The sequence below is a fragment of the Brassica napus genome, unplaced genomic scaffold (assembly GCF_020379485.1).
Source record: "Brassica napus cultivar Da-Ae unplaced genomic scaffold, Da-Ae ScsIHWf_2501;HRSCAF=3233, whole genome shotgun sequence".
NCBI classification, from domain to species: Eukaryota; Viridiplantae; Streptophyta; class Magnoliopsida; order Brassicales; family Brassicaceae; genus Brassica; species Brassica napus.
In genome coordinates, this window is record NW_026015827.1 from 1 (window position 1) to 18,381 (window position 18,381).

Sequence of the window (18,381 nt, forward strand, 5' to 3'; positions counted from 1 at the left end):
TAAAACCTGATTTGATACTGATGTAGTAAACTGTAAGTGTATCAACTCAAATCCTACATGAGGAATGGCTGGTGAAGGCGCTTTTGAACATATTATTTAGGATGAGATGTGGAAATGAAGCTAGCTCCTTCTTTCTTGTAATGCATCCAGCTTGCCTGATGATTTGTCCCCTGCAGGTGCACTTCAAAGCAACGGATCCTTTCAATGAACGATGGCAGACTGCTTGGACTATAACTGCCTTCTGGGATGTTATTGCATTTGTGTTGCTATGTATTATTTGCTATCTCTGGACCCCGTCCCAGAACTCTCAGAGGTATGATACACCAACTTAAAGGTTTTGATACCTGTCTAGCATAGCATACCAACAAGAAGCTTGGTTTTAGGAGCTAAGAGTTATTGAAATGAAAACTGTTCCAGTTATAAGCATGTTGTGCTGGTCTTGTGGAAGTCTGAGCTAGATGTTAGTACTCCAGTTTATTGTCGCTTGATGTGAAGTGAATGCTAACGTGAATCTAATGGTTTGGACAGATATGCGTATTCGGGAGAAGTGGATGAAGAAAACGAAGAAGTTCAGTCTTTGACAGGGGGAAAGCAAGATGGTGATATTAGCTTAGTCAAGCTAGAGAAGGATAGTGGCTCGGACACGGAAGAAGATATTGAGGAAGATAAGAGGGAATGAGGCAGAAACAGGTTGGCATCTGTGCTTTTGATCACAAGTCCAGTGAAGTATAGTGTCTTTTCAGCATCAGGTCAACTTTAACACAAAGCAACCAAAACGTTTTCATACAAGAAATATCCTATCTGTAACAAAAGAAGAAGACTGCTTGTGTTTTACCCTGTGTTTGTATTCGAGTTCTATCTATCCTCGTTTGTTTTCTAGTACATAAAATCATCTGTTTCTCACCACAAATATTCAGTTTTCTCAATCTAAGTGACGACTTTGGCTTATTTACTATGCAACAATCATTTTATCATTTGTGAAGAATCTATTTTGGTGAAGGTGTAATAAGATTAGGATAAGAGAGATAGATTTATTGCCTTACTTTATCTTATTTATTGCCTTCTTGTGGTTAAAATCGTATATTGTATGTAAGACTTAATTCGTCAATACTGTCCTCACGCCAAAGTCTCTCTCTTTCAACTTTTGTCTTTCACAGCACCGCCATTGAAGTGAGAGTAGGAAGGAAGGAGAGAGAGAGAGAGAGCTTCCTGCTTTTCACCTATTATGCCTCCACCCAGTCATCACGGACCTCCTCCGGTGAGGCATCAGCAACCTTATTACCGGAGCTACTCCTCCTCCTCATCAGCATCTCTCAAGGGATGCTGCTGCTGCCTCTTCCTCCTCCTCGCTTTCCTAGCGCTTGTGGTACTCGCGGTGGTGCTGATCGTGATACTAGCGGTGAAGCCGAAGAAACCGCAGTTCGATCTGCAGCAAGTGGCAGTGATGAACATGGGAATCACATCCCCGGATAATCCCAACCCTAGCGTTATGGATCCAACCACCGCCTCCCTCTCCTTCACAATCCGCCTGCTCTTCACCGCCGGTAACCCGAACAAAGTTGGGATCAGGTACGGCGAGTCCAGCTTCACGGTGATGTACAAAGGCTTGCCACTGGGGAGAGCGACGGTGCCTGGATTCTACCAGGACGCGCATAGCACGAGGAACGTGGAGGCGACCATTGCTGTAGATAGAGTGAATCTTATGCAAGGCAACGCGGCCGATCTAGTCAAAGAGGCTTCGTTAAACGACCGAGTCGAGCTCACTGTTAAAGGAGACGTTAGTGCTAAGATCCGAGTCATGAACTTCGATTCCCCAGGCGTTCAGGTTCTTACATCTTTTTTGTCTCTTTTCTTTTCAGTTCTGTCGGAAAAGGATTTAGCTTAAGCTCCATTGTGGATCTGGCCTAGTGTGAACAAAGTAAGAACTACTTACCACAAACAGTTAAACAGTAAAAATAAAAGAGGACAGGAAGGATTCGTTGTTAAGTTAATAGATTCTTTCTACGCCACCACCACCACCACTAGTCCCACTCTGGTTTACTTTTGGCATTTGCTTCTCCTTCACTTTTGATTTCTTTATTTCTAGGAACCACGTAGGCACTTTGCATTATCTTTAATCCACCAGCTAAAAAAAAAGCTAATCCCACAACTCCTAATCTTGTGCTTATTAGGACTTAACACTTTATGTCTTTAATACTTTCCATTAATTATTATTATTATTATTATTATTGTATTGATGCAGGTATCAGTGAATTGCGGGATAGGCATTAGTCCGAGGAAGCAGGCTCTGATTTACAAGCAATGTGGCTTTGATGGCCTCACCGTTTAATTCCCTAATCATAACATATTTTCTTTTAAAATTCTACTGACCACTCCCTAAAATGTTGTGGAGTTGCGAAAAAGGTTAAACTAGTAAAGAAACGGAACAGGATCCATATCAGATTTTTTTTTCTTTCTACAAGCAATATTTGAAGTAGCAACAATGTTTGTTTACCAAAGTCACTAATCACTTCAGTAGTTTATAATTACTCCCGTTGTAATCCCTTCCTTGTGCCACTCTTCGTTTGCATTTGTTTATATGTCATATAGCCACGTATGCGCTCATCCGCATACTAAATGTCGGAAATGTTATATGCTTTATTTGAGAATTAAGACTAGAAGGATTTTGTATAAGCGATGTTGTATTTGTTACAGGAAAAACATTCATCTGAGCTTGAAAATGTTGGATATTACTGGGCTTAATAAAATTGATCTGTTAAAAGCCCATATTTTAAATGTTGGATGTTGTAATATATGTCAAACTAATTTGGAGTTGACTTTTTGGATGTTTGATGTTGACATAGATAATGTTTTTGGTAGAGTTATTATGCAAAAGAGGCGGAGATTAGGCCCATCGAAATGACTTGTTAGGTTCCTCGGCCATTAATAAAACGACACGATCTGTATAAGCTTTATATGCAAACGGCACGAAACACTCGTCAACAAAAAAGTTGTATATATATCTAGGGGAAAAAAAACAAGACGGGATAATAATTAATTGAAGACAGATCTGTAGAAAAAGACCATTCCGACAAGACTAAAAGCGAAGAAGCCCTAGGCGGTTGTCTCCTCCTCTCTGTTCCTTTCCTTTACGGTAAGATCCTACTCTCAGATTTCAGATCTTTAACAAGATATAAACCCTAAGCGAGCACCTATCTTGTAGATCTGCGATAGGTTGCGTCTTGTTCTCTTGGTCTAATCTTGTATCTCTTACTCGCATCAGGTAAGAAGTTCGGTTCATATCGCTTTAGTTTCAAAACTCTATAGATTATCTTTTTTGTTTATTAAAGTTGATTGGTAACACCATAATAGCAACAACTGAAATTTTGCTGATACTGTTACTTTTTTTATACGTTCTGTATGAGTTGCTAAAATGTTTGACCTGTTTTATCAACTTCGTAGTTGTTCTCTGTGCTTTGATTTGATTCTGTTCCTTTTCAAGAACTCGTTATTTTTTTTATGGATGGAAGAGCTAACATTGTTTCTTCTTCTTCTCTTTTGTGAGATGCACTTTTGGTTGTTTTCATACCAAAATGCAGATTTTCAGCTGGTTTTTGAATCCAAATGGACTCCAAGAAGTTCATGCAGATGGTGGAGGAGAAGAAACGACAGATTCTTGAGAAGAAGGAAGCTCCTTTGAAATGGGAGCAGAAGCTAGAGGCGGCTGCCAAGGCTGCTGGAACCAAGGAGAAGAAGTCAAAGAAGCGAAGACATAGGGATGCCTCTGAATCGAGCTCAGAAAGTGATAGTAGCCCTGAGGTGAGAAGAAAGTCGAGAAGAGGCCACAGTAAGCACCGGAGGCATAAGAGAAGGTCCTCAAGTAGCAGTGATGAGTACGAAAGCGGGTCAGAGGACGAGCCCAGGATGAAGATAAGGCACCACCGGAGGCACAAGTCGCATAGCTCAAAGCAGGCTTCTGATGATGACAATATGGAAGATGCCAGAAGAAAGCATGCAAAGCGTCACAGGCATGGCGAGGTGGTTACTTCAAGTGATAGCGAGGAAGAGAAAGGAGGAAGAAGACGAGGGAAATATCACAGACACAACAGAGGTTCAGCCTCGTCCAGTGACTCGGAGGATGGTGGAAAGAGTAGAAAGAGAAGGCAACACAAAAGGCATCGATGGGCAGCAGAGTCTTCAAGTGAGGATGATGGAGCAATGCGAAGGGGAAGGCATCGTAAACATGACAGAGAGTCAGCATCCGAAACTGATGGAATGTTGTCAGATGAGAAGAGAGAGCACAACGCAAACAAGTGAGGATGGGGACGGGCACTGGAAAGTGCATTTGTTTCAATTTCACACAAATCATTTGAACTGCATGTTGTGCAAACCATTAGCACACTTAATGTTGTGAACTTTTGTGATCATGTACTTGTGGCACTTCTCTTCATTGTTTTATTTTCATTTAACAACGGTCAAAATTAAGAATCATCAAGGCCTGAGAACAATCCTAAATGGTTCGAGACAAATTGAGCAAGTATTTTTCATCAGTTCATGTTTCAGATTCTCCATGGCAATGGTTGGTTCATCTCGATCAAATTGACAAATCCTCTCTGCATCATATCTTTGATCTTGCGGTTATTAGAATTGTGGGTTTTGATTCTTATAGATTGTGGTTGATAATATCAAATATAAACTCCATAGATACCTCTGCTGGTTTCTAAATTTGCATCCAAGAAGATGAAGATTCAGATTAACACTTTAAGTACCAAACTGTGGTTTTCTTACACGGAAGGTAATATACTCTACAAGAGACAAGACTTTATACGTCTTTGAACAACCAAACCAAGTTCCTCACCGACCTGTGAGCTTCACCATCCATGCACCACCCAAGTAGAGCCCCAGAAGCGGTGTAGCTAGGAGCATCTGAGTGACAGGGTCCGTCGAGGGCGTGACCACAGCTGCTACAACCACCGCACCCACCACAACATATTTCCATATTGAAAGCATTTGATCTCCCGACACCACCCCTACTTGTCCAAGGAGTAACTGAATTACCGGAACCTGTAAACGAACAAGAAGCCAGATTCCAAGTGAAGATGTATATCTTTTATAACACACCTGGAACATTTATATTCTCATTGCTACATTACCTGGAAAGAAAGGCCGGTGCTGAACATAAGCACTAGTACAAACTCAAAGTACTGGTCGATAGACCAGAGAGATTCAACCACCCCTTCTGCGTAATTCACAAAGAAATTCAAGGCAGCAGGGGTTAAAACCCAGTAGGAGAAGGCAAGTCCAGCATAGAAGAGCAAGGAGGAACCAAACACAATTGGCCCCAGAAACCTTCTCTCAGCTCGTGTCAGACCAGGAAGTACAAAAGCTATAATCTCATACAGTATCACTGGACTCCCTAGTAGAAGCCCACAATAACCCGAGACCTGCACCAATATAAAGAAGTCATCTTTATTGTTCATTTGAGTATATAATCATTTAGCTTACTAGTCCAAGCGGGCTCTGACCTTCAAAGTTGTGAAGAAAAACTCGCCTGGAGCTAGCTGAAGAAACCGTACACCTTGTGTTTTGACGGGAGCTTCAAGAAACACGATTAGATCTTTGGAGTAGGCGAAGCAACCCGCGATCGCAGCTCCCACAGCCAAAACCGAGACGAATATTCTCTCCCGGAGCTCCTCCAGGTGATCGAATATAGTCATCTCTTTGTCATCAGGGAGCTCATCTTTGGCAGGATACAGAAACTCATAGACCGAACTTGCTTTCTCTTCTTGCTCAAAGGACGCATCTTCCAAAGCTAATGCAACGTTAATGTTTACTAATATATTAAAAGAGTAAACTTTCGAGACAAACATACAAAAAAAAACAACTCTTTCACTACGACACAAACAAGAAACCGGAGTTTAACATACCTGGTCTGTCTTCTAAAGCAGAGCCAACTCCGGGAGTGGTTTCCGTTGGTGAATCTCCGGAATTTTCACCAAAAGCTGACAAGCGAACCACCGGGTCTAACCCTTTGCTACGTCGTCGCGTCACACCGTGTCGGAGTCCACCTTCCTTCAACGAATTGCAGAAACTCACAGTGTAGGGAGGCTTTCTAGGCGAATCGAAACTGAGATTGGTGAGCCGGAAATGGTGGATTAGAGCAGCAGAGCTCGTGCTTGTGCTTGTGCTGCCCATAGCTTCTCTATGTCTTCTCCAATTCTACAAGCAATCCTCTCCTTTGCTTGCTTGCTTGCTTGCTTGCAAGAGCCTCCCGCCTCAGAGAGAACGACTGGCTCTCAGAGAGTTTTACATCGTCTCATGTAAATTTAAAACGACATCGTTTCATGAAAGCAAAGGCCCATATATCTAGAAACGACGTTTAGAGAGCAAAAGCCCATCGCCAGTAAATTTAAAACGACATCGTTTCATGAAAGTAAAGGCCCATATATACAGAAACGACGTTTAGAGAGAAAAAGCCCATTACGGCCCATAAACCTCAGTTAAATCACTGGTTACGATGGTTCACTGAGGACCGAGGGCTGAAGTCATTTTCCCGCCAAATTTTAACGATGGGCAATGAGAATCCGGCGGAGAAAGCCCTAAATCTGATTCGCGGGCGACTCTGCGATCCTACTTTCGTCTTCAGACCGCTTTCTGCTTCTTCAGACAGCAACTACAGGTTTTAATTTCTTTGTCTTCTGTCTGAAAATGCCGTAAATTAGACTCATTTTGATGAACCCTAAAATAAAAATCGTCTCTTTTATGATAGCAAGCTGAAGTTCATTGTGTCGACCTCTGTCACGGAAGGATGCAACAATTCAATCTTGCTTCTGGGCCCTCGTGGCTCTGGAAAAGCTGCTGTATTGATCATCCAACCTTTGTTTCTTTATACTCTCTCCCTCTCCTTTCGTAGCGTTTGATTTTCGTTTTTTTTAATGATTTTCAGGTGTTGGATCTTGTTGTTGGCGATTTAATGGAAGAGTATCCAGATTCAGTAACATTAGTATGTGTGATTTTGTGCATAAGCCATTTACATTGGGAATTATCATATATTCATCTTGTAATAACTATCACCTTCTGTTGTTGATGCAGATCAGCTTGAATGGACTCCTGCACAGTGAGGATAATTGTGCATTTAAGGTCTGGTAGCTTGAGAGAGCTAGCGATCTCAATCTCTTAGTTAAATTTATATCAATGGATTTCAATATTCACTCTGGGGTTGACGTAATGATGTTTATCCTTGCTATGTTCATCACATTCAAGGAGGTGTCCTTATAGTTTTAGTTCAGGGTGGATTGACGACGTACACTAAGTATATGGGTGATATTCACTGGCTTACATTGATTATTTCAGGAAATTGCTAGACAGTTGTGTATGGAACACCACCTGCTCTTCTCCAAAATGGTATTTGCCATTCTTTTCGCCAAAAGTTTATTATAATCTTCTTGTTGTTTAATTAATGTCGCAATTGGATTGATTCTTTTTTTTTTCAGGCATCATTCGATGAGAATTCGCAATTCATAATAGCCATGCTAAGGTGAGTACAGTTACCTTGACAGAAAGTATTTTTGGCTGTGTTGATATTCAACCTAGACGAACTGATTGAGATTTTTTTCAGGGAATGTGGACTAGCACATAAGACAATCATCTTTGTGCTTGATGAATTCGACATGTTTGCACAGGCAAGTTACTCGTTTTACCTATGACAAAATAACATTTTAGCTAGAGACCATCCTAAGGTTGATAGGTAGAACAGAACCTTAGACGAGTTAAGGAATTGGACGTTGGTGATTTTCTGTCCACTCACTTATTGTATTTTGGTTATATATAGGGAAAGCAACGGTTGCTGTACAGTTTGCTGGATGCGATGCAATCTGTAACATCCCAAGCTGTTGTCGTCGGTATTAGTTCTCGACTGGTATGATCATGCTTTGTGTTTTAAGATTATTTCTTGTTAAATATTTTATAGAACTCTGGTTCAAAATCTTTTAATATGCAATCTCTCACCACAGGACGCTGACCAACTCCTTGAGAAAAGGGTGAGATCTCGCTTTTCACACAGGAAAATTTTGTTTCTTCCTCCATCTAGGGAAGAAATTGACAGGTAATGAACAGCTTCTTTTCTGTAATATGCAGAAAACGTTTGTCCGATGAACTTGTTTTACTAATAGGATTATCTTTCCAGTTTATTGGAACACCTGCTTTCTCTACCAGCAGACTCTAGCTTCCCCAGTGGATATGTTTCTCAGTTCAATGAAAAGATTAAGGTTCTAATACTCACGCCCCATCAGTACTATGCCATGCATATGTCAATTCTTGTTCTGAAAAACTGCTAGTTTCCAGTTGAGAATATTTTTTTTTCAAATGCGTAATGTGCAGAATATAACATCAGATACGAGATTCAAAGACATGCTGAAGACATTTTTAAATGCCAATTCTACTGTCAACAGTTTGCTGAAGTTTATGTAAGTTCTTCATTTCCAAGAGTGAGCTACTTTCTTGTTTAAATAAATATCATTTTCTCTGTGTTGAGGCTCTCTCTCTTGATGTTAGATTCCGCGCTGTTTCTTCAATGAATTTGGAATCTGGCCTCCTCTCTCTTGAGAACTTCAAAACAGCACTTTCAAGTATGCAAAGGCAACCAAAATTGGAAGCCGTCAGAGGTATAATAAGCAAACCATAAAAGTTTTTTGCTTATACATTTTCTTCGGGGAGATAGTTTAATCAATTGCACTACTATGTTTGTTGAGCAGATTGTTCCATACTGGAGCTTTATCTTTTAGTATGCATGAGGAGGTTAGAAGTGAAAGAGCAAAGCTCATACAACTTCATCAGTGTGATGAAAGGTAACCTGTTAATTAAATTTGGTTTAAGAAATAATGCGGGCTGCGCCACAATGGAAATAAATTGGGATTCTATGTGTTTTTCAGAGTATAAGACGATACACGATTCTTTTCAGACCTCAGACTTCTACGCACAAAATGTCTGCCTACGTGTAAGTGTATAGCTCTTATGAAATGTCACGGTTTGAATATGGTGGTGTATCTAAATTGCTGGCGTGACAGGCATTTGAGCACCTGAGAGAGCGAGAAGTTATATGCTACGCAGAGAATAGAGGACAGTCTCAGGCAGGTGAGTACCGTTCCATGAAGCTTTTAATATCGGCCTCTGAGCTTCATCAAGGAATGAGATCTCATGCCTGTTGCCCCGTAAGTCTCCATTTTCCTAGCTTTTATTTTTGTCAGCTGACTTCACTTGGTGATTTCTTTTTCTTTTTCTGCTGCAACAGGCCATTCTTCTCAAGTTATTGGACCATTGATCTCTCTGTGTTTTACTGTCCCTTAGAAATAAGACAGTTCTTTAATGACCATGTATGTGTATGTTTATTCATGGTGAAGCTACTCTGTTTAGAACCAGTCTTCAGTTTTGCTATGCTGTGCGTTTTCTCCACCTGTCAGTTACATCTATGTCTAGATGGAGAGAGTATGTCAACTTAAGACTCACTTGCTCAATATCCGATTACAAACAACGGTCTTCTTACAACCTACAAGATTTACAAGTGGGCAACTTCATCTACAACACTCAACCTCATCTTATAAAGTCTCCACCCGATCTTAGAATTACACCATATGCTAAAAATTGCGACAGTCAACAGAGGCATCTCAATGCTCACATTAATTCACCACATCCAGATCAAATCTCTTATGTGTGTGTGCTTGCACCACGGAGTTTACTCTCCAGCCCCACCCTTCAACCCCATCTGGTCGCATGCCTCACAAATGCTCCGAGATAATCCTTTTTCTTCCCACTTTTACTTTCAGGTTAGCCCAGGAAATATTTGGACTCCATAAAATCGCCGCCTTCTTGTTGTCTTCTAGGTGATTGAACTCAGCAAAAGGCAATCAGAGGTGAACCTTCTTGCTTCTCTTCAGCAGGTTTGACATATGATTCACGTGCTCATGGCTTTCCTTAGCCCCACCCATCAGCCATCGTATAGCTTCAGCTGCAGCATCCTTCTCAGCAGTCTTCTTGTTGCTGCAAGGTTGTCCCATTATTTGCGTCCCGTTAAACTCTACTGTGGATTGGAACTTGCTGTTCTTCAACTGCTTTGTCTTATACATCGGTGCTGCATGACCAGCCCTTGTGAGCATTGTTTGGAGCTGACTCTTGGAATTGTCACCCCCCGGCCCACTTTCGGTCCTTGAAACCAATGTCGGTTGTGTTGACACCGCCGACGTTCCTAAAGGCTTAAGTGCTTGCCGACCAAACACAAAGCTCCCATCACATCTATCCTCAGAGACCAATAACCTTACAGCCAATAAGAGGTCACGGTGTGCTTGAATATCCATTTTAGGATTAAGTAACTGAAAAGTTATTGAAAAAATATTCATAATTCAGATGTTTTTTCACTGACCAGATCTGTAAACACAGTTGAAATACACAAACAGAGCTGACTAGTTTTGAGATATTATGGAACTCACTTTGCTCTGTATCAGCTCGTCAAGCTCTTTCTTCAAGGTCTGGTACATCTCTGCAACAGCAGGTTTCATGAAAAAATCCAAGTATCCTCCCAACATTTTGAGGTGGCCATCCTACCAAAAACAAAAACAAGAGGTTGGCGATAAAATTTTATGTCAGTCCTGTCTGTCAACAAAGTAACAGAAGCACACGCAAAAAAACGATAGGCAGAGAAGCTCACAAAATCTCCTTTGGAAACGCTACCGCCAAAGAGGATAAGCACAGAGTCAGACACAGCTGTTGAATCCCTCACGAATATAGAGTTCACTTTTATCTTCTCGTTGAAAACCAACCACGGATATGGTATTTTTGTTTCCCGAGCATTTACAGAATTCTATAGAAAAAGAAATGTAATAAATTTTCAACGAACAGTAGTGTTTCGTAATACTCTCATTAATTTTTTTCTGGATGGAAGCATACCGAATAAAGAAGAACTTGGCCATCCTCCATAGTCTTCAAGGAAAATGCTCTCTCATTATGCTGCATGATTCATATAAATAAATGCTCAATAATGCACACAGCTGAATAGAAGAGAGAGCAGGACAGGAGAAGTACTAACCACAACCGAGCAGATTCCTGGATACAATCCATAGCAAATAACTGCTCGGGTAAGATTCTCATCATTCCCTCCTGACTTGCAGGTCGCTGGAGTTCCATCTATTAATCCGGTATCCTTGAGTAATGAGAAGAACTCTTTTCGGAGAGAATCAACAGCTCTCATCGACTGTATTGAGAGAAAGTTTTTCCAGCAGTAATCATAAACCCCAGCCTCTTCCTCAGCTCTTTTATACCCTTCATATGCCCGAACAAGTGCAAGATGATCACTGTGATCACGTGAAAACTGGGATTTGGCGGCTTCTGCGAGCTGTGAGAGTTAAAAGCAAAACATCATATTTCAAGACGAGATGTCTTTGAGTTTGGGTAAAACAAGAGACCAATAGATGAGTATAGAGTGCTAGATATACGTAGTTAAGCTGCATTTAGTTTATACATGGTGGGATGACTTACATCCTTCTTGTCCAGAGGTGTCAAGAAAGGATCTCTCACACTCAGGCCAGCCGCAACAGTCAATATGGTATCAAGGCAACCTAGAATAGCTCCTAGTATGAGCATTTTTCCAAGCTTTGGCTCCATGGGAAGCTTCGCCAAATAACGACCTGCAACAAATTTCAGCCACATGAGATAAACTTTAGTCCTGCTACTCAAAAGTGCTATGATTCAGATGAAAGCATTTTACTTCTTACCTAGAGCTGTGAGCTGTTCATTCTCATCCAATGCCCCTATTGTCTTAAGATATTCAATGGCCTTTTGAACCTGCGGGCAAAGTAGAAGAAACCATACATGAAGCAAACGAAATTAGACTGAAGATATTACTATTTCACTGAGTGCTTTAAGGTTGGTTTAAAGCAACCACCTTAACATAAGTAAAGTTCTAAATAAGAACATCTAACCATACCGCCAATAGTTCTGGAGATTGCAGTGCCCTTGATAAGAACTCAGATATGGTTCCGAAATTTAAGCTTTTGATTTGTAGACACAGTGACTGTAAAGGCGTTCTCAAAATTTCAGGCAACTGATATTCTGCAAAAGCATCATATAGGCACTTTGGGTACAGATGGTAACACTGGCCAGGTTGAACACGACCAGCTCTTCCTCTTCTCTGCAATCACAAACAGAGCATGAAAATCAACACTAAAGATAACTAAATGCAAGCTCAAAGAATTAAGAATGTTGGTATTTGGAAAATGGATACTGATACTAAATTATAATAATCAGGTGTATATAAAATGTAACTGCGCATAACACAAACAAATAAAATCTAATAAGTGGTATATCTACGTCTACGTAAACCGTATTACTACTCCATGTCCCTATGACCCATTATGAATTAATGGGGAAATGGCTTTGCAGCCTTACGAACTATGAAATAATATTATTTGATCCTCGAAAGCTATCAAGTCTGAACAACTAGCAATACCTGCTGAGCTGAAACCTTGGAAATCCACGAAGGAAGCAAACACGGGGTGTTATTCAATGCATCATAGGATGTCTCTTTTGCCTTTCCACAGTCGATAACAAAAGCAACATCATTGATCGTGATGCTCGTTTCAGCGATATTAGTGGCCAGAACTATCTTTCTCACTCCACTTGCAGGTTCTTCAAATATTAACCTCTGCATCAATTCCAAAATAAAGTAAACAATAACTGATAAGTATGATTTCACCCGTACAAACGTTCCGGTTGCAAAGGGAAGAGAATATGATAACAGCTCTGCAAAGGATGAACTTGCATTTCTTTTTCAAACAATCATTATACAATGCAGACTACAATTAACACGGATCAACTACAATAGTGATATTCTACTAATACTAGCATAAGATGCAAGTAGTCATCAGAAGAAAAAGTTATAATCACCTGCTCAAAGCTTGCCATAGAACCATGGCAAGCAAGCAACATAACCCGGTTTGGATCGCTAAAGATTGGATGAATCTGGAGTTTATCTTTCAGAGAGCTGATATCATCCCATCCAGTCATAAAAACTAAAATACCACCAGGCCTCTCATTCTCACATATATGGCAAAGGAGAGATTCTATAAGATTAAAACCAATACAATCAGGATTCCAACAAGATAAAGAGACTCGAGTCTCAGGGCTAAACTCCTTGAAATCAGCCGCTCTCAGTGCATCCTGTTTACATAAGGGAAAATATAAATGAGGACCAAAAACGTACAACAAAACAAAAGTAGACCGAAATTCTATTTCTAATACCTCCACAACAGACGCAATTTGGCTCTTCCTTTTTCTTGGGATCTGTTTGTTCATCTTCCACAATCTTTCTTGACCATAATCATCAATTTGATTGTACGGAGTCAATCTGTACCTGGACATCTCCAGAATATCCTCTAAGAAATAACTACCAACTGGATACGTAAAGCCCTATAGTGAGGAAGAAAATAAAAGTAAAATATATTAGATCACTGGGGCTAAAGCCGCTAATCATCCCATAAAGATCAAATAGTCATTTCCTACTTACTGGAATGTGAATTACACCTGCCCCACCAAAGTATGACGAGAAAAGCTCAGCATCTAAAGTTGCACTCATCAGAATCAGCTTAAGCTCTGGGCGGCGAGGTAGGAGATCTTTAAGAATGATAAGCAAGAAATCTAAAACACAAAAAATAATACAGTAAGATAGTCGCATTCCAGCTAAGCTCAAAACGTGGTGCTCCCTGACAAGACAAGTATACCTTCATTCATTCCACGCTCATGAATTTCATCGACGATAACATGAGTAACTCCTCTTAAACTTCGATCTACCAACAACCTTCTCAACAAAATGCCTGTGGTGCAAAACAGTAGCCGCGTATCTCTTCCTCTAACACCTTCCAATCGAACTTTATATCCAACCTTCACAAAATTACGGGGAAGAAAACAAGAAAGAGAACTTAATCAGTTAATAGAGTGAGAAATTCCAAATATAAGGCTCCGAGGCAACTAGAAGTAGGAAAACTCACGGATTCACCCAACGGCTCTCCTCTCTCGCAAGCAACCCTCTCCGAAACAGACATAGCAGATATTTTTCTTGGTTGAGTACATATGATACTGCATAAAGCTCCACGGTTTGCTTCAATCTCCGATTCTAAAATAAACTGTGGAATTTGTGTGGTCTTGCCACAACCTGTTTCTCCAGAGACAACAATAACCTGACATACCAAAAATGATGTGAGTTATCGAAACAAATACAAAAAACCAACAAGACTGTCAAGTTGATATTCAATTTTCGATTGTCTGCTTGGCATACCTGGTTTTGTGATATCGCTGACAGTACCACATCCCTCTGCTTATATGCAGGGAGACATCTGCGACATTCCAGCATTCTTTGACCTTCTACGGATTTCTAATCAATAAAAGAAAATTTAAAACTCAACACAACGAAAACGAATAGGAGGGGATGATTAGTCAAAATGAAGGACCTAACATAAATAGATAGGTGACAATGCCTAACCTCCCAATAGTCTTGTCGTTCACGCAGCTGTAAACTCCTCTGCCAAAGAATGTTGTCCAGCGCCGTCTTGCTGGCAGCCGGGAGCTCAGGTTGCTCAAGAAGCCCTTCATCGGTGGCCATACTGCTTGTGCTACTAGTTCTTGAGAAGGAATTCGCAGGGATACCATTCGTCCTCTTTGATTTTTTACTGAGGTGTTCTTTGAGGTAAGCATCAACTCTTTTTACAAGGTCCGTATGCACACTCACCTATCAATTTTGTTTTTTTTATAACTTTTCTAAGAAACCATAAGAAAGATAAGCTTACTATTGTATAAGTCCAAGAGAAGAAGGCTCAAGAGGAGAGTAGATATTACCTCCCTCAGAGGTCTCTTGTCATCAAGATCAAACCTATAGTTGGGGAGTGGGATCTTACTGAACACAACAACCTTAGCATATGCTTGACTGCACAAAATAAAATAGACTCTCTTGTGAGAAACAACCACCGGCTAGAACCTAAACCAAGCATAGAGTGTGACTGATTGACAATATGGATGGCTTACCTATACAATCCAAGACTTGTAGCGAGTGCAGCAAGTTTATCAAAATCCCTTCGATCTTTCTTCTCCCTGGAAATAACTTCTTGCTTTACAGGATCGCGCAAAAGCATAGACAAGTTCCTTCTCCATTCACCCAAGTTGGCACAATGAAATGCAACCTGCAAACGCGTATCTCTGACTCGGTGAGTAATTAAAGGAAGCAACTTGCAAGAGGTCTTTAACTCAAACTGGATTTCAAGAACATGTAACTCAAAAACTAAGTAATTCGCCATTGAAGGAGCCTCAATAAGCTCAATTGCTCCTTAAAAAAAACGAATTTTGAGGTCAACCCGTTGCAAGAGAAGATGAGAAAGAGAGAAGTTACCGGCTCAGGGAGTGAAGCAACCTCGGAAACGCTGTCATCGTAGGCCGAGACAAAGCGAGTGGGCAAGAGCGGTGGCTTTTGAGATTGCGTGTGGGGGAGAGGAAGAGGATGAAAGGCGTAAGCTGGAGGGGTGGAGCGAAGTCGCTGGTGAGGCGGAACGTAGAGGGAAGGAGGAGGAAGACGATCCTTCATCGGAGAAACCAAAGCAAAGGAGCAAAGCCGTTCTTCTTTTATGCGAGAGATCTCCGGCGAAAGGATTAGACTTTACTTACTGGACTCGCCGTGGCGACAACTAATCAGTTTTACCAAAATACCCCTCTCAACTCCCTGTATTTTTAGCAAGTCAAATCCCAGAGGGAAAGATGAGATTGATTTAGGATGATTTCAAGTTTCCTTATTACGCTCTCTTTATTTTGTGACCAAATTTAAACAAATGAGCAGGTGTAACCAAGCCCAGCCCAATTAAAATCTTCCAAAACTAACTGAAGTTTTCAGTTTTATTTTGGTTAGAATTCAAGCTACTTTGGTTCCTTTAGTTTATTTGGTTTAACATTTGGTTAGTTTGATTAAATATTATTAGGATTGATATGGTTTTGTTAAACTAAACCAATTGTTTGATCAATAACCAATAACTGGATTTCTAAAATATGTCAACTTGAGTCAAACTTATACCCGAACTTAAGCTAAAACCATTGTTTTGAAAACCGGATCATCTGGTCGGACCAGTCGGACCATGACTCGACCTTCTAATAGATTCCAATTGTATTAAAAATCAGATTTGAATTAAACCGGCAAACCCGGTGAAAAATGGGTGAAACTCGCTAAAACCGGTGATACGATTTGATATTAAAATTTGGTTTTCTTAAATTTAAGTTAAAAATATAAAACACTGAAAATTTTTTAAAAAAAAATATTCATAAGAAACAATATTGTTTTTTAATATTTATCTAAATAAATTATTTTCCATTATATTTAATATTATTTTTCGAGTTTTCATTTTATTTTCATATCATTGTTAGATTCTAACAATGATATAAATTTTATAAAAATAGTTTTATAATTATACATATATATTTTTACTTAATCTAAATTAAATTAAACTTAAAAATCCGGTTGAAAACCCAAATACAATGTCGAATCAATGTCCGATCCGGTTTTCAAAACATTAGCTAAAATCTAAAAAAAAAGTTCGGTTCGGATAAAAAAAAAACGGACACCTATCTCTGACTCGGGCCTCATGAGTGTGAAAGAGAGTGGAATGGTCGGAGACTCCCTTTTCTTATTAGCTGGGCTAGGAAGAAGTGCACAAATAAATCGTAAAATGGGGGACAGCGGGTGATCAGTTATTGGGCCAAATGACAATGGGCTCGGTTGTTGTTAAAGATGCATGTTACAAGATAAGCCCATGACGACTTGGCACATTGCCTGTAAATCTGTAATTTCTCACGCTGTATTCTTCATTATGTTAGAAAAGCACGCATGATGATTGATGGTGATGGTCCTGATGGATATACATACGTCCAAATATTGGTGTTACTTGTAACATGTCAGGAATATGTAAAAGAGGTGAACAAGCTAAGAAGATTGCAAGTGATAGAATAAGGAAACCAGATTACACAGATCAAGCAAATCACCTAAATCATTGTCCATTAACTTCCGCATCTTCTCTGTATATTGTAGATTAACTTCTGTATATTCTCCCTTGTACATCACGTTCATTCTCTGTATATAAACAGACCTTGTATCATCAATAAGAATCATCCTTTCATACCAATTCAATATGGTATCGGAGCTCTAGGCTCAACGCCTTCCAAAACTATCTTTCTCTTTCTTTATTCTTTTTCTTCCTCTGCAATTCTTCATCTCTCGTCTCTGATTTTCCTCTTTTCTGGGTTTATAATCATGTCTGAATCAAGTGCAGAGAGAACATCTGTGTTCAATACTCAAGATCCACAGAGCACACTCCTCTCCGTTAACATGTCGAGTGTTACTAAACTCACGAATCTCAATTACTTGATGTGGAGTCGACAGGTCCGTGCTTTGCTTGAAGGCCATGAACTCCAACACTTCATCGAGGAGACAAACGTAGCACCACCGATGACAGTCATGATTGATGGAGTCTCTTCTCCGAATCCTGCGTATGCTCCATGGCGACGTCAGGATCGTCTTCTCTACAGCTCAATGATTGGATCTATCTCTCTCCCGATTCAGTCAGTGGTCTCCAGCGCTAATACGACCAAAGAAGTCTGGTCCACTCTCGCCACAACCTTCGGTAATGCATCTCGTGGCCATATCAGACAGTTGAAACTTCAAATTGAACGATGTACCAAGGGAACACAAACCATCAGCGATTATCTCTGACAAATCAAATCTAAAGCTGATGATCTTGCACTTCTGGGAAAACCTATGGATCATGAAGATCTCACTGAACGGATCCTTGCAGGTCTTAGTGAAGACTACAAGCCCGAGATCGACGCTATTCACGGGAGAGACACTCCTATCCCATACACTGAGTTGTATGAACGTTTGGTTAACAGAGAAGCAATGATCCTCTGCACTGATACTGCTGCTGCAACTCCAATTGTGGCCAATGCTACTGACGCTCGCCCTCGACATCAGAATCGCAATAACAACTTTACTTCACACCGCTCCAACAACAACACTTCGTCTCAGACACGTCAATATGGTAACAACAACACAAATCAAGCTCGTTTTTCTAAACCATATCTCGGCAAGTGTCAAGCATGTGGAGTCCAAGGACATAGTGCCAGATTTTGTCCTGAGTTTTGTATGGTCAGAGGCACTGCTTCACCCACATCGTGGTCACACCAACCACAACCACAAATGCAAACTTCTCAGGCTTGGCAACAACCCACGCACTTTCAATCATGGAGACCTCGTGCCAATGCTGCAATGATGTCTGATTCATCAACATGGCTTCTAGACTCAGGTGCTTCTCACCATATGACGTCTGATCT

General features: G+C 40.4%; 5 protein-coding genes across 8 annotated transcripts; 3 read left to right on the plus strand and 2 right to left on the minus strand.

Annotated features, from left to right (window-relative positions):
* The first annotated feature begins 90 nt into the window (after positions 1-90).
* LOC125601282 (NDR1/HIN1-like protein 10) lies at positions 91-2,528 on the plus strand. Its single transcript, XM_048773547.1, has 3 exons — positions 91-313; positions 529-1,825; positions 2,243-2,528. The coding sequence occupies exons 2-3, from the start codon at positions 1,226-1,228 to the stop codon at positions 2,327-2,329; spliced, it is 687 nt and encodes a 228-aa protein (XP_048629504.1). The 5' UTR covers positions 91-313; positions 529-1,225; the 3' UTR covers positions 2,330-2,528.
* Positions 2,529-2,985: 457 nt separating this feature from the next.
* LOC125601281 (sarcoplasmic reticulum histidine-rich calcium-binding protein-like) lies at positions 2,986-4,470 on the plus strand. 4 transcript variants are annotated; one of them, XM_048773545.1, is made up of 3 exons: positions 2,995-3,133; positions 3,203-3,262; positions 3,579-4,470. In XM_048773545.1, the coding sequence occupies exon 3, from the start codon at positions 3,604-3,606 to the stop codon at positions 4,294-4,296; it is 693 nt and encodes a 230-aa protein (XP_048629502.1). In that variant the 5' UTR covers positions 2,995-3,133; positions 3,203-3,262; positions 3,579-3,603; the 3' UTR covers positions 4,297-4,470. The 4 variants fall into 4 exon arrangements, with proteins under 4 accessions (XP_048629501.1, XP_048629502.1, XP_048629500.1 ...); XM_048773543.1 differs by having other exon boundaries at positions 2,996-3,133; positions 3,545-4,470; XM_048773544.1 differs by lacking the exon at positions 3,203-3,262 and having other exon boundaries at positions 2,986-3,133; positions 3,545-4,470.
* A 234-nt stretch (positions 4,471-4,704) lies between these two features.
* LOC125601280 (sec-independent protein translocase protein TATC, chloroplastic-like) lies at positions 4,705-6,310 on the minus strand. Its single transcript, XM_048773542.1, has 4 exons — positions 5,907-6,310; positions 5,505-5,791; positions 5,133-5,423; positions 4,705-5,043 (listed from the first exon to the last, which is right to left on the minus strand). The coding sequence occupies exons 1-4, from the start codon at positions 6,172-6,174 to the stop codon at positions 4,834-4,836; spliced, it is 1,056 nt and encodes a 351-aa protein (XP_048629499.1). The 5' UTR covers positions 6,175-6,310; the 3' UTR covers positions 4,705-4,833.
* A 188-nt stretch (positions 6,311-6,498) lies between these two features.
* On the plus strand, positions 6,499-9,491 carry LOC125601279 (origin of replication complex subunit 4). Its single transcript, XM_048773541.1, has 16 exons — positions 6,499-6,658; positions 6,749-6,839; positions 6,926-6,982; positions 7,072-7,119; positions 7,333-7,383; positions 7,473-7,516; positions 7,598-7,661; positions 7,811-7,897; positions 7,992-8,083; positions 8,165-8,246; positions 8,359-8,444; positions 8,533-8,642; positions 8,733-8,825; positions 8,910-8,974; positions 9,045-9,188; positions 9,269-9,491. Exons 1-16 carry the CDS (start codon positions 6,549-6,551, stop codon positions 9,296-9,298), a joined length of 1,254 nt encoding a protein of 417 aa, XP_048629498.1. The 5' UTR covers positions 6,499-6,548; the 3' UTR covers positions 9,299-9,491.
* Positions 9,466-15,799, minus strand: LOC125601278 (DExH-box ATP-dependent RNA helicase DExH5, mitochondrial-like). Its single transcript, XM_048773540.1, has 19 exons — positions 15,404-15,799; positions 15,043-15,197; positions 14,857-14,944; positions 14,504-14,749; positions 14,300-14,395; positions 14,013-14,201; positions 13,746-13,905; positions 13,532-13,662; positions 13,267-13,434; positions 12,913-13,185; positions 12,476-12,670; positions 11,954-12,157; positions 11,742-11,811; positions 11,506-11,654; positions 11,057-11,362; positions 10,918-10,977; positions 10,679-10,831; positions 10,461-10,571; positions 9,466-10,343 (listed from the first exon to the last, which is right to left on the minus strand). Exons 1-19 carry the CDS (start codon positions 15,593-15,595, stop codon positions 9,882-9,884), a joined length of 3,408 nt encoding a protein of 1,135 aa, XP_048629497.1. The 5' UTR covers positions 15,596-15,799; the 3' UTR covers positions 9,466-9,881.
* Between the last annotated feature and the right edge of the window lie 2,582 nt (positions 15,800-18,381).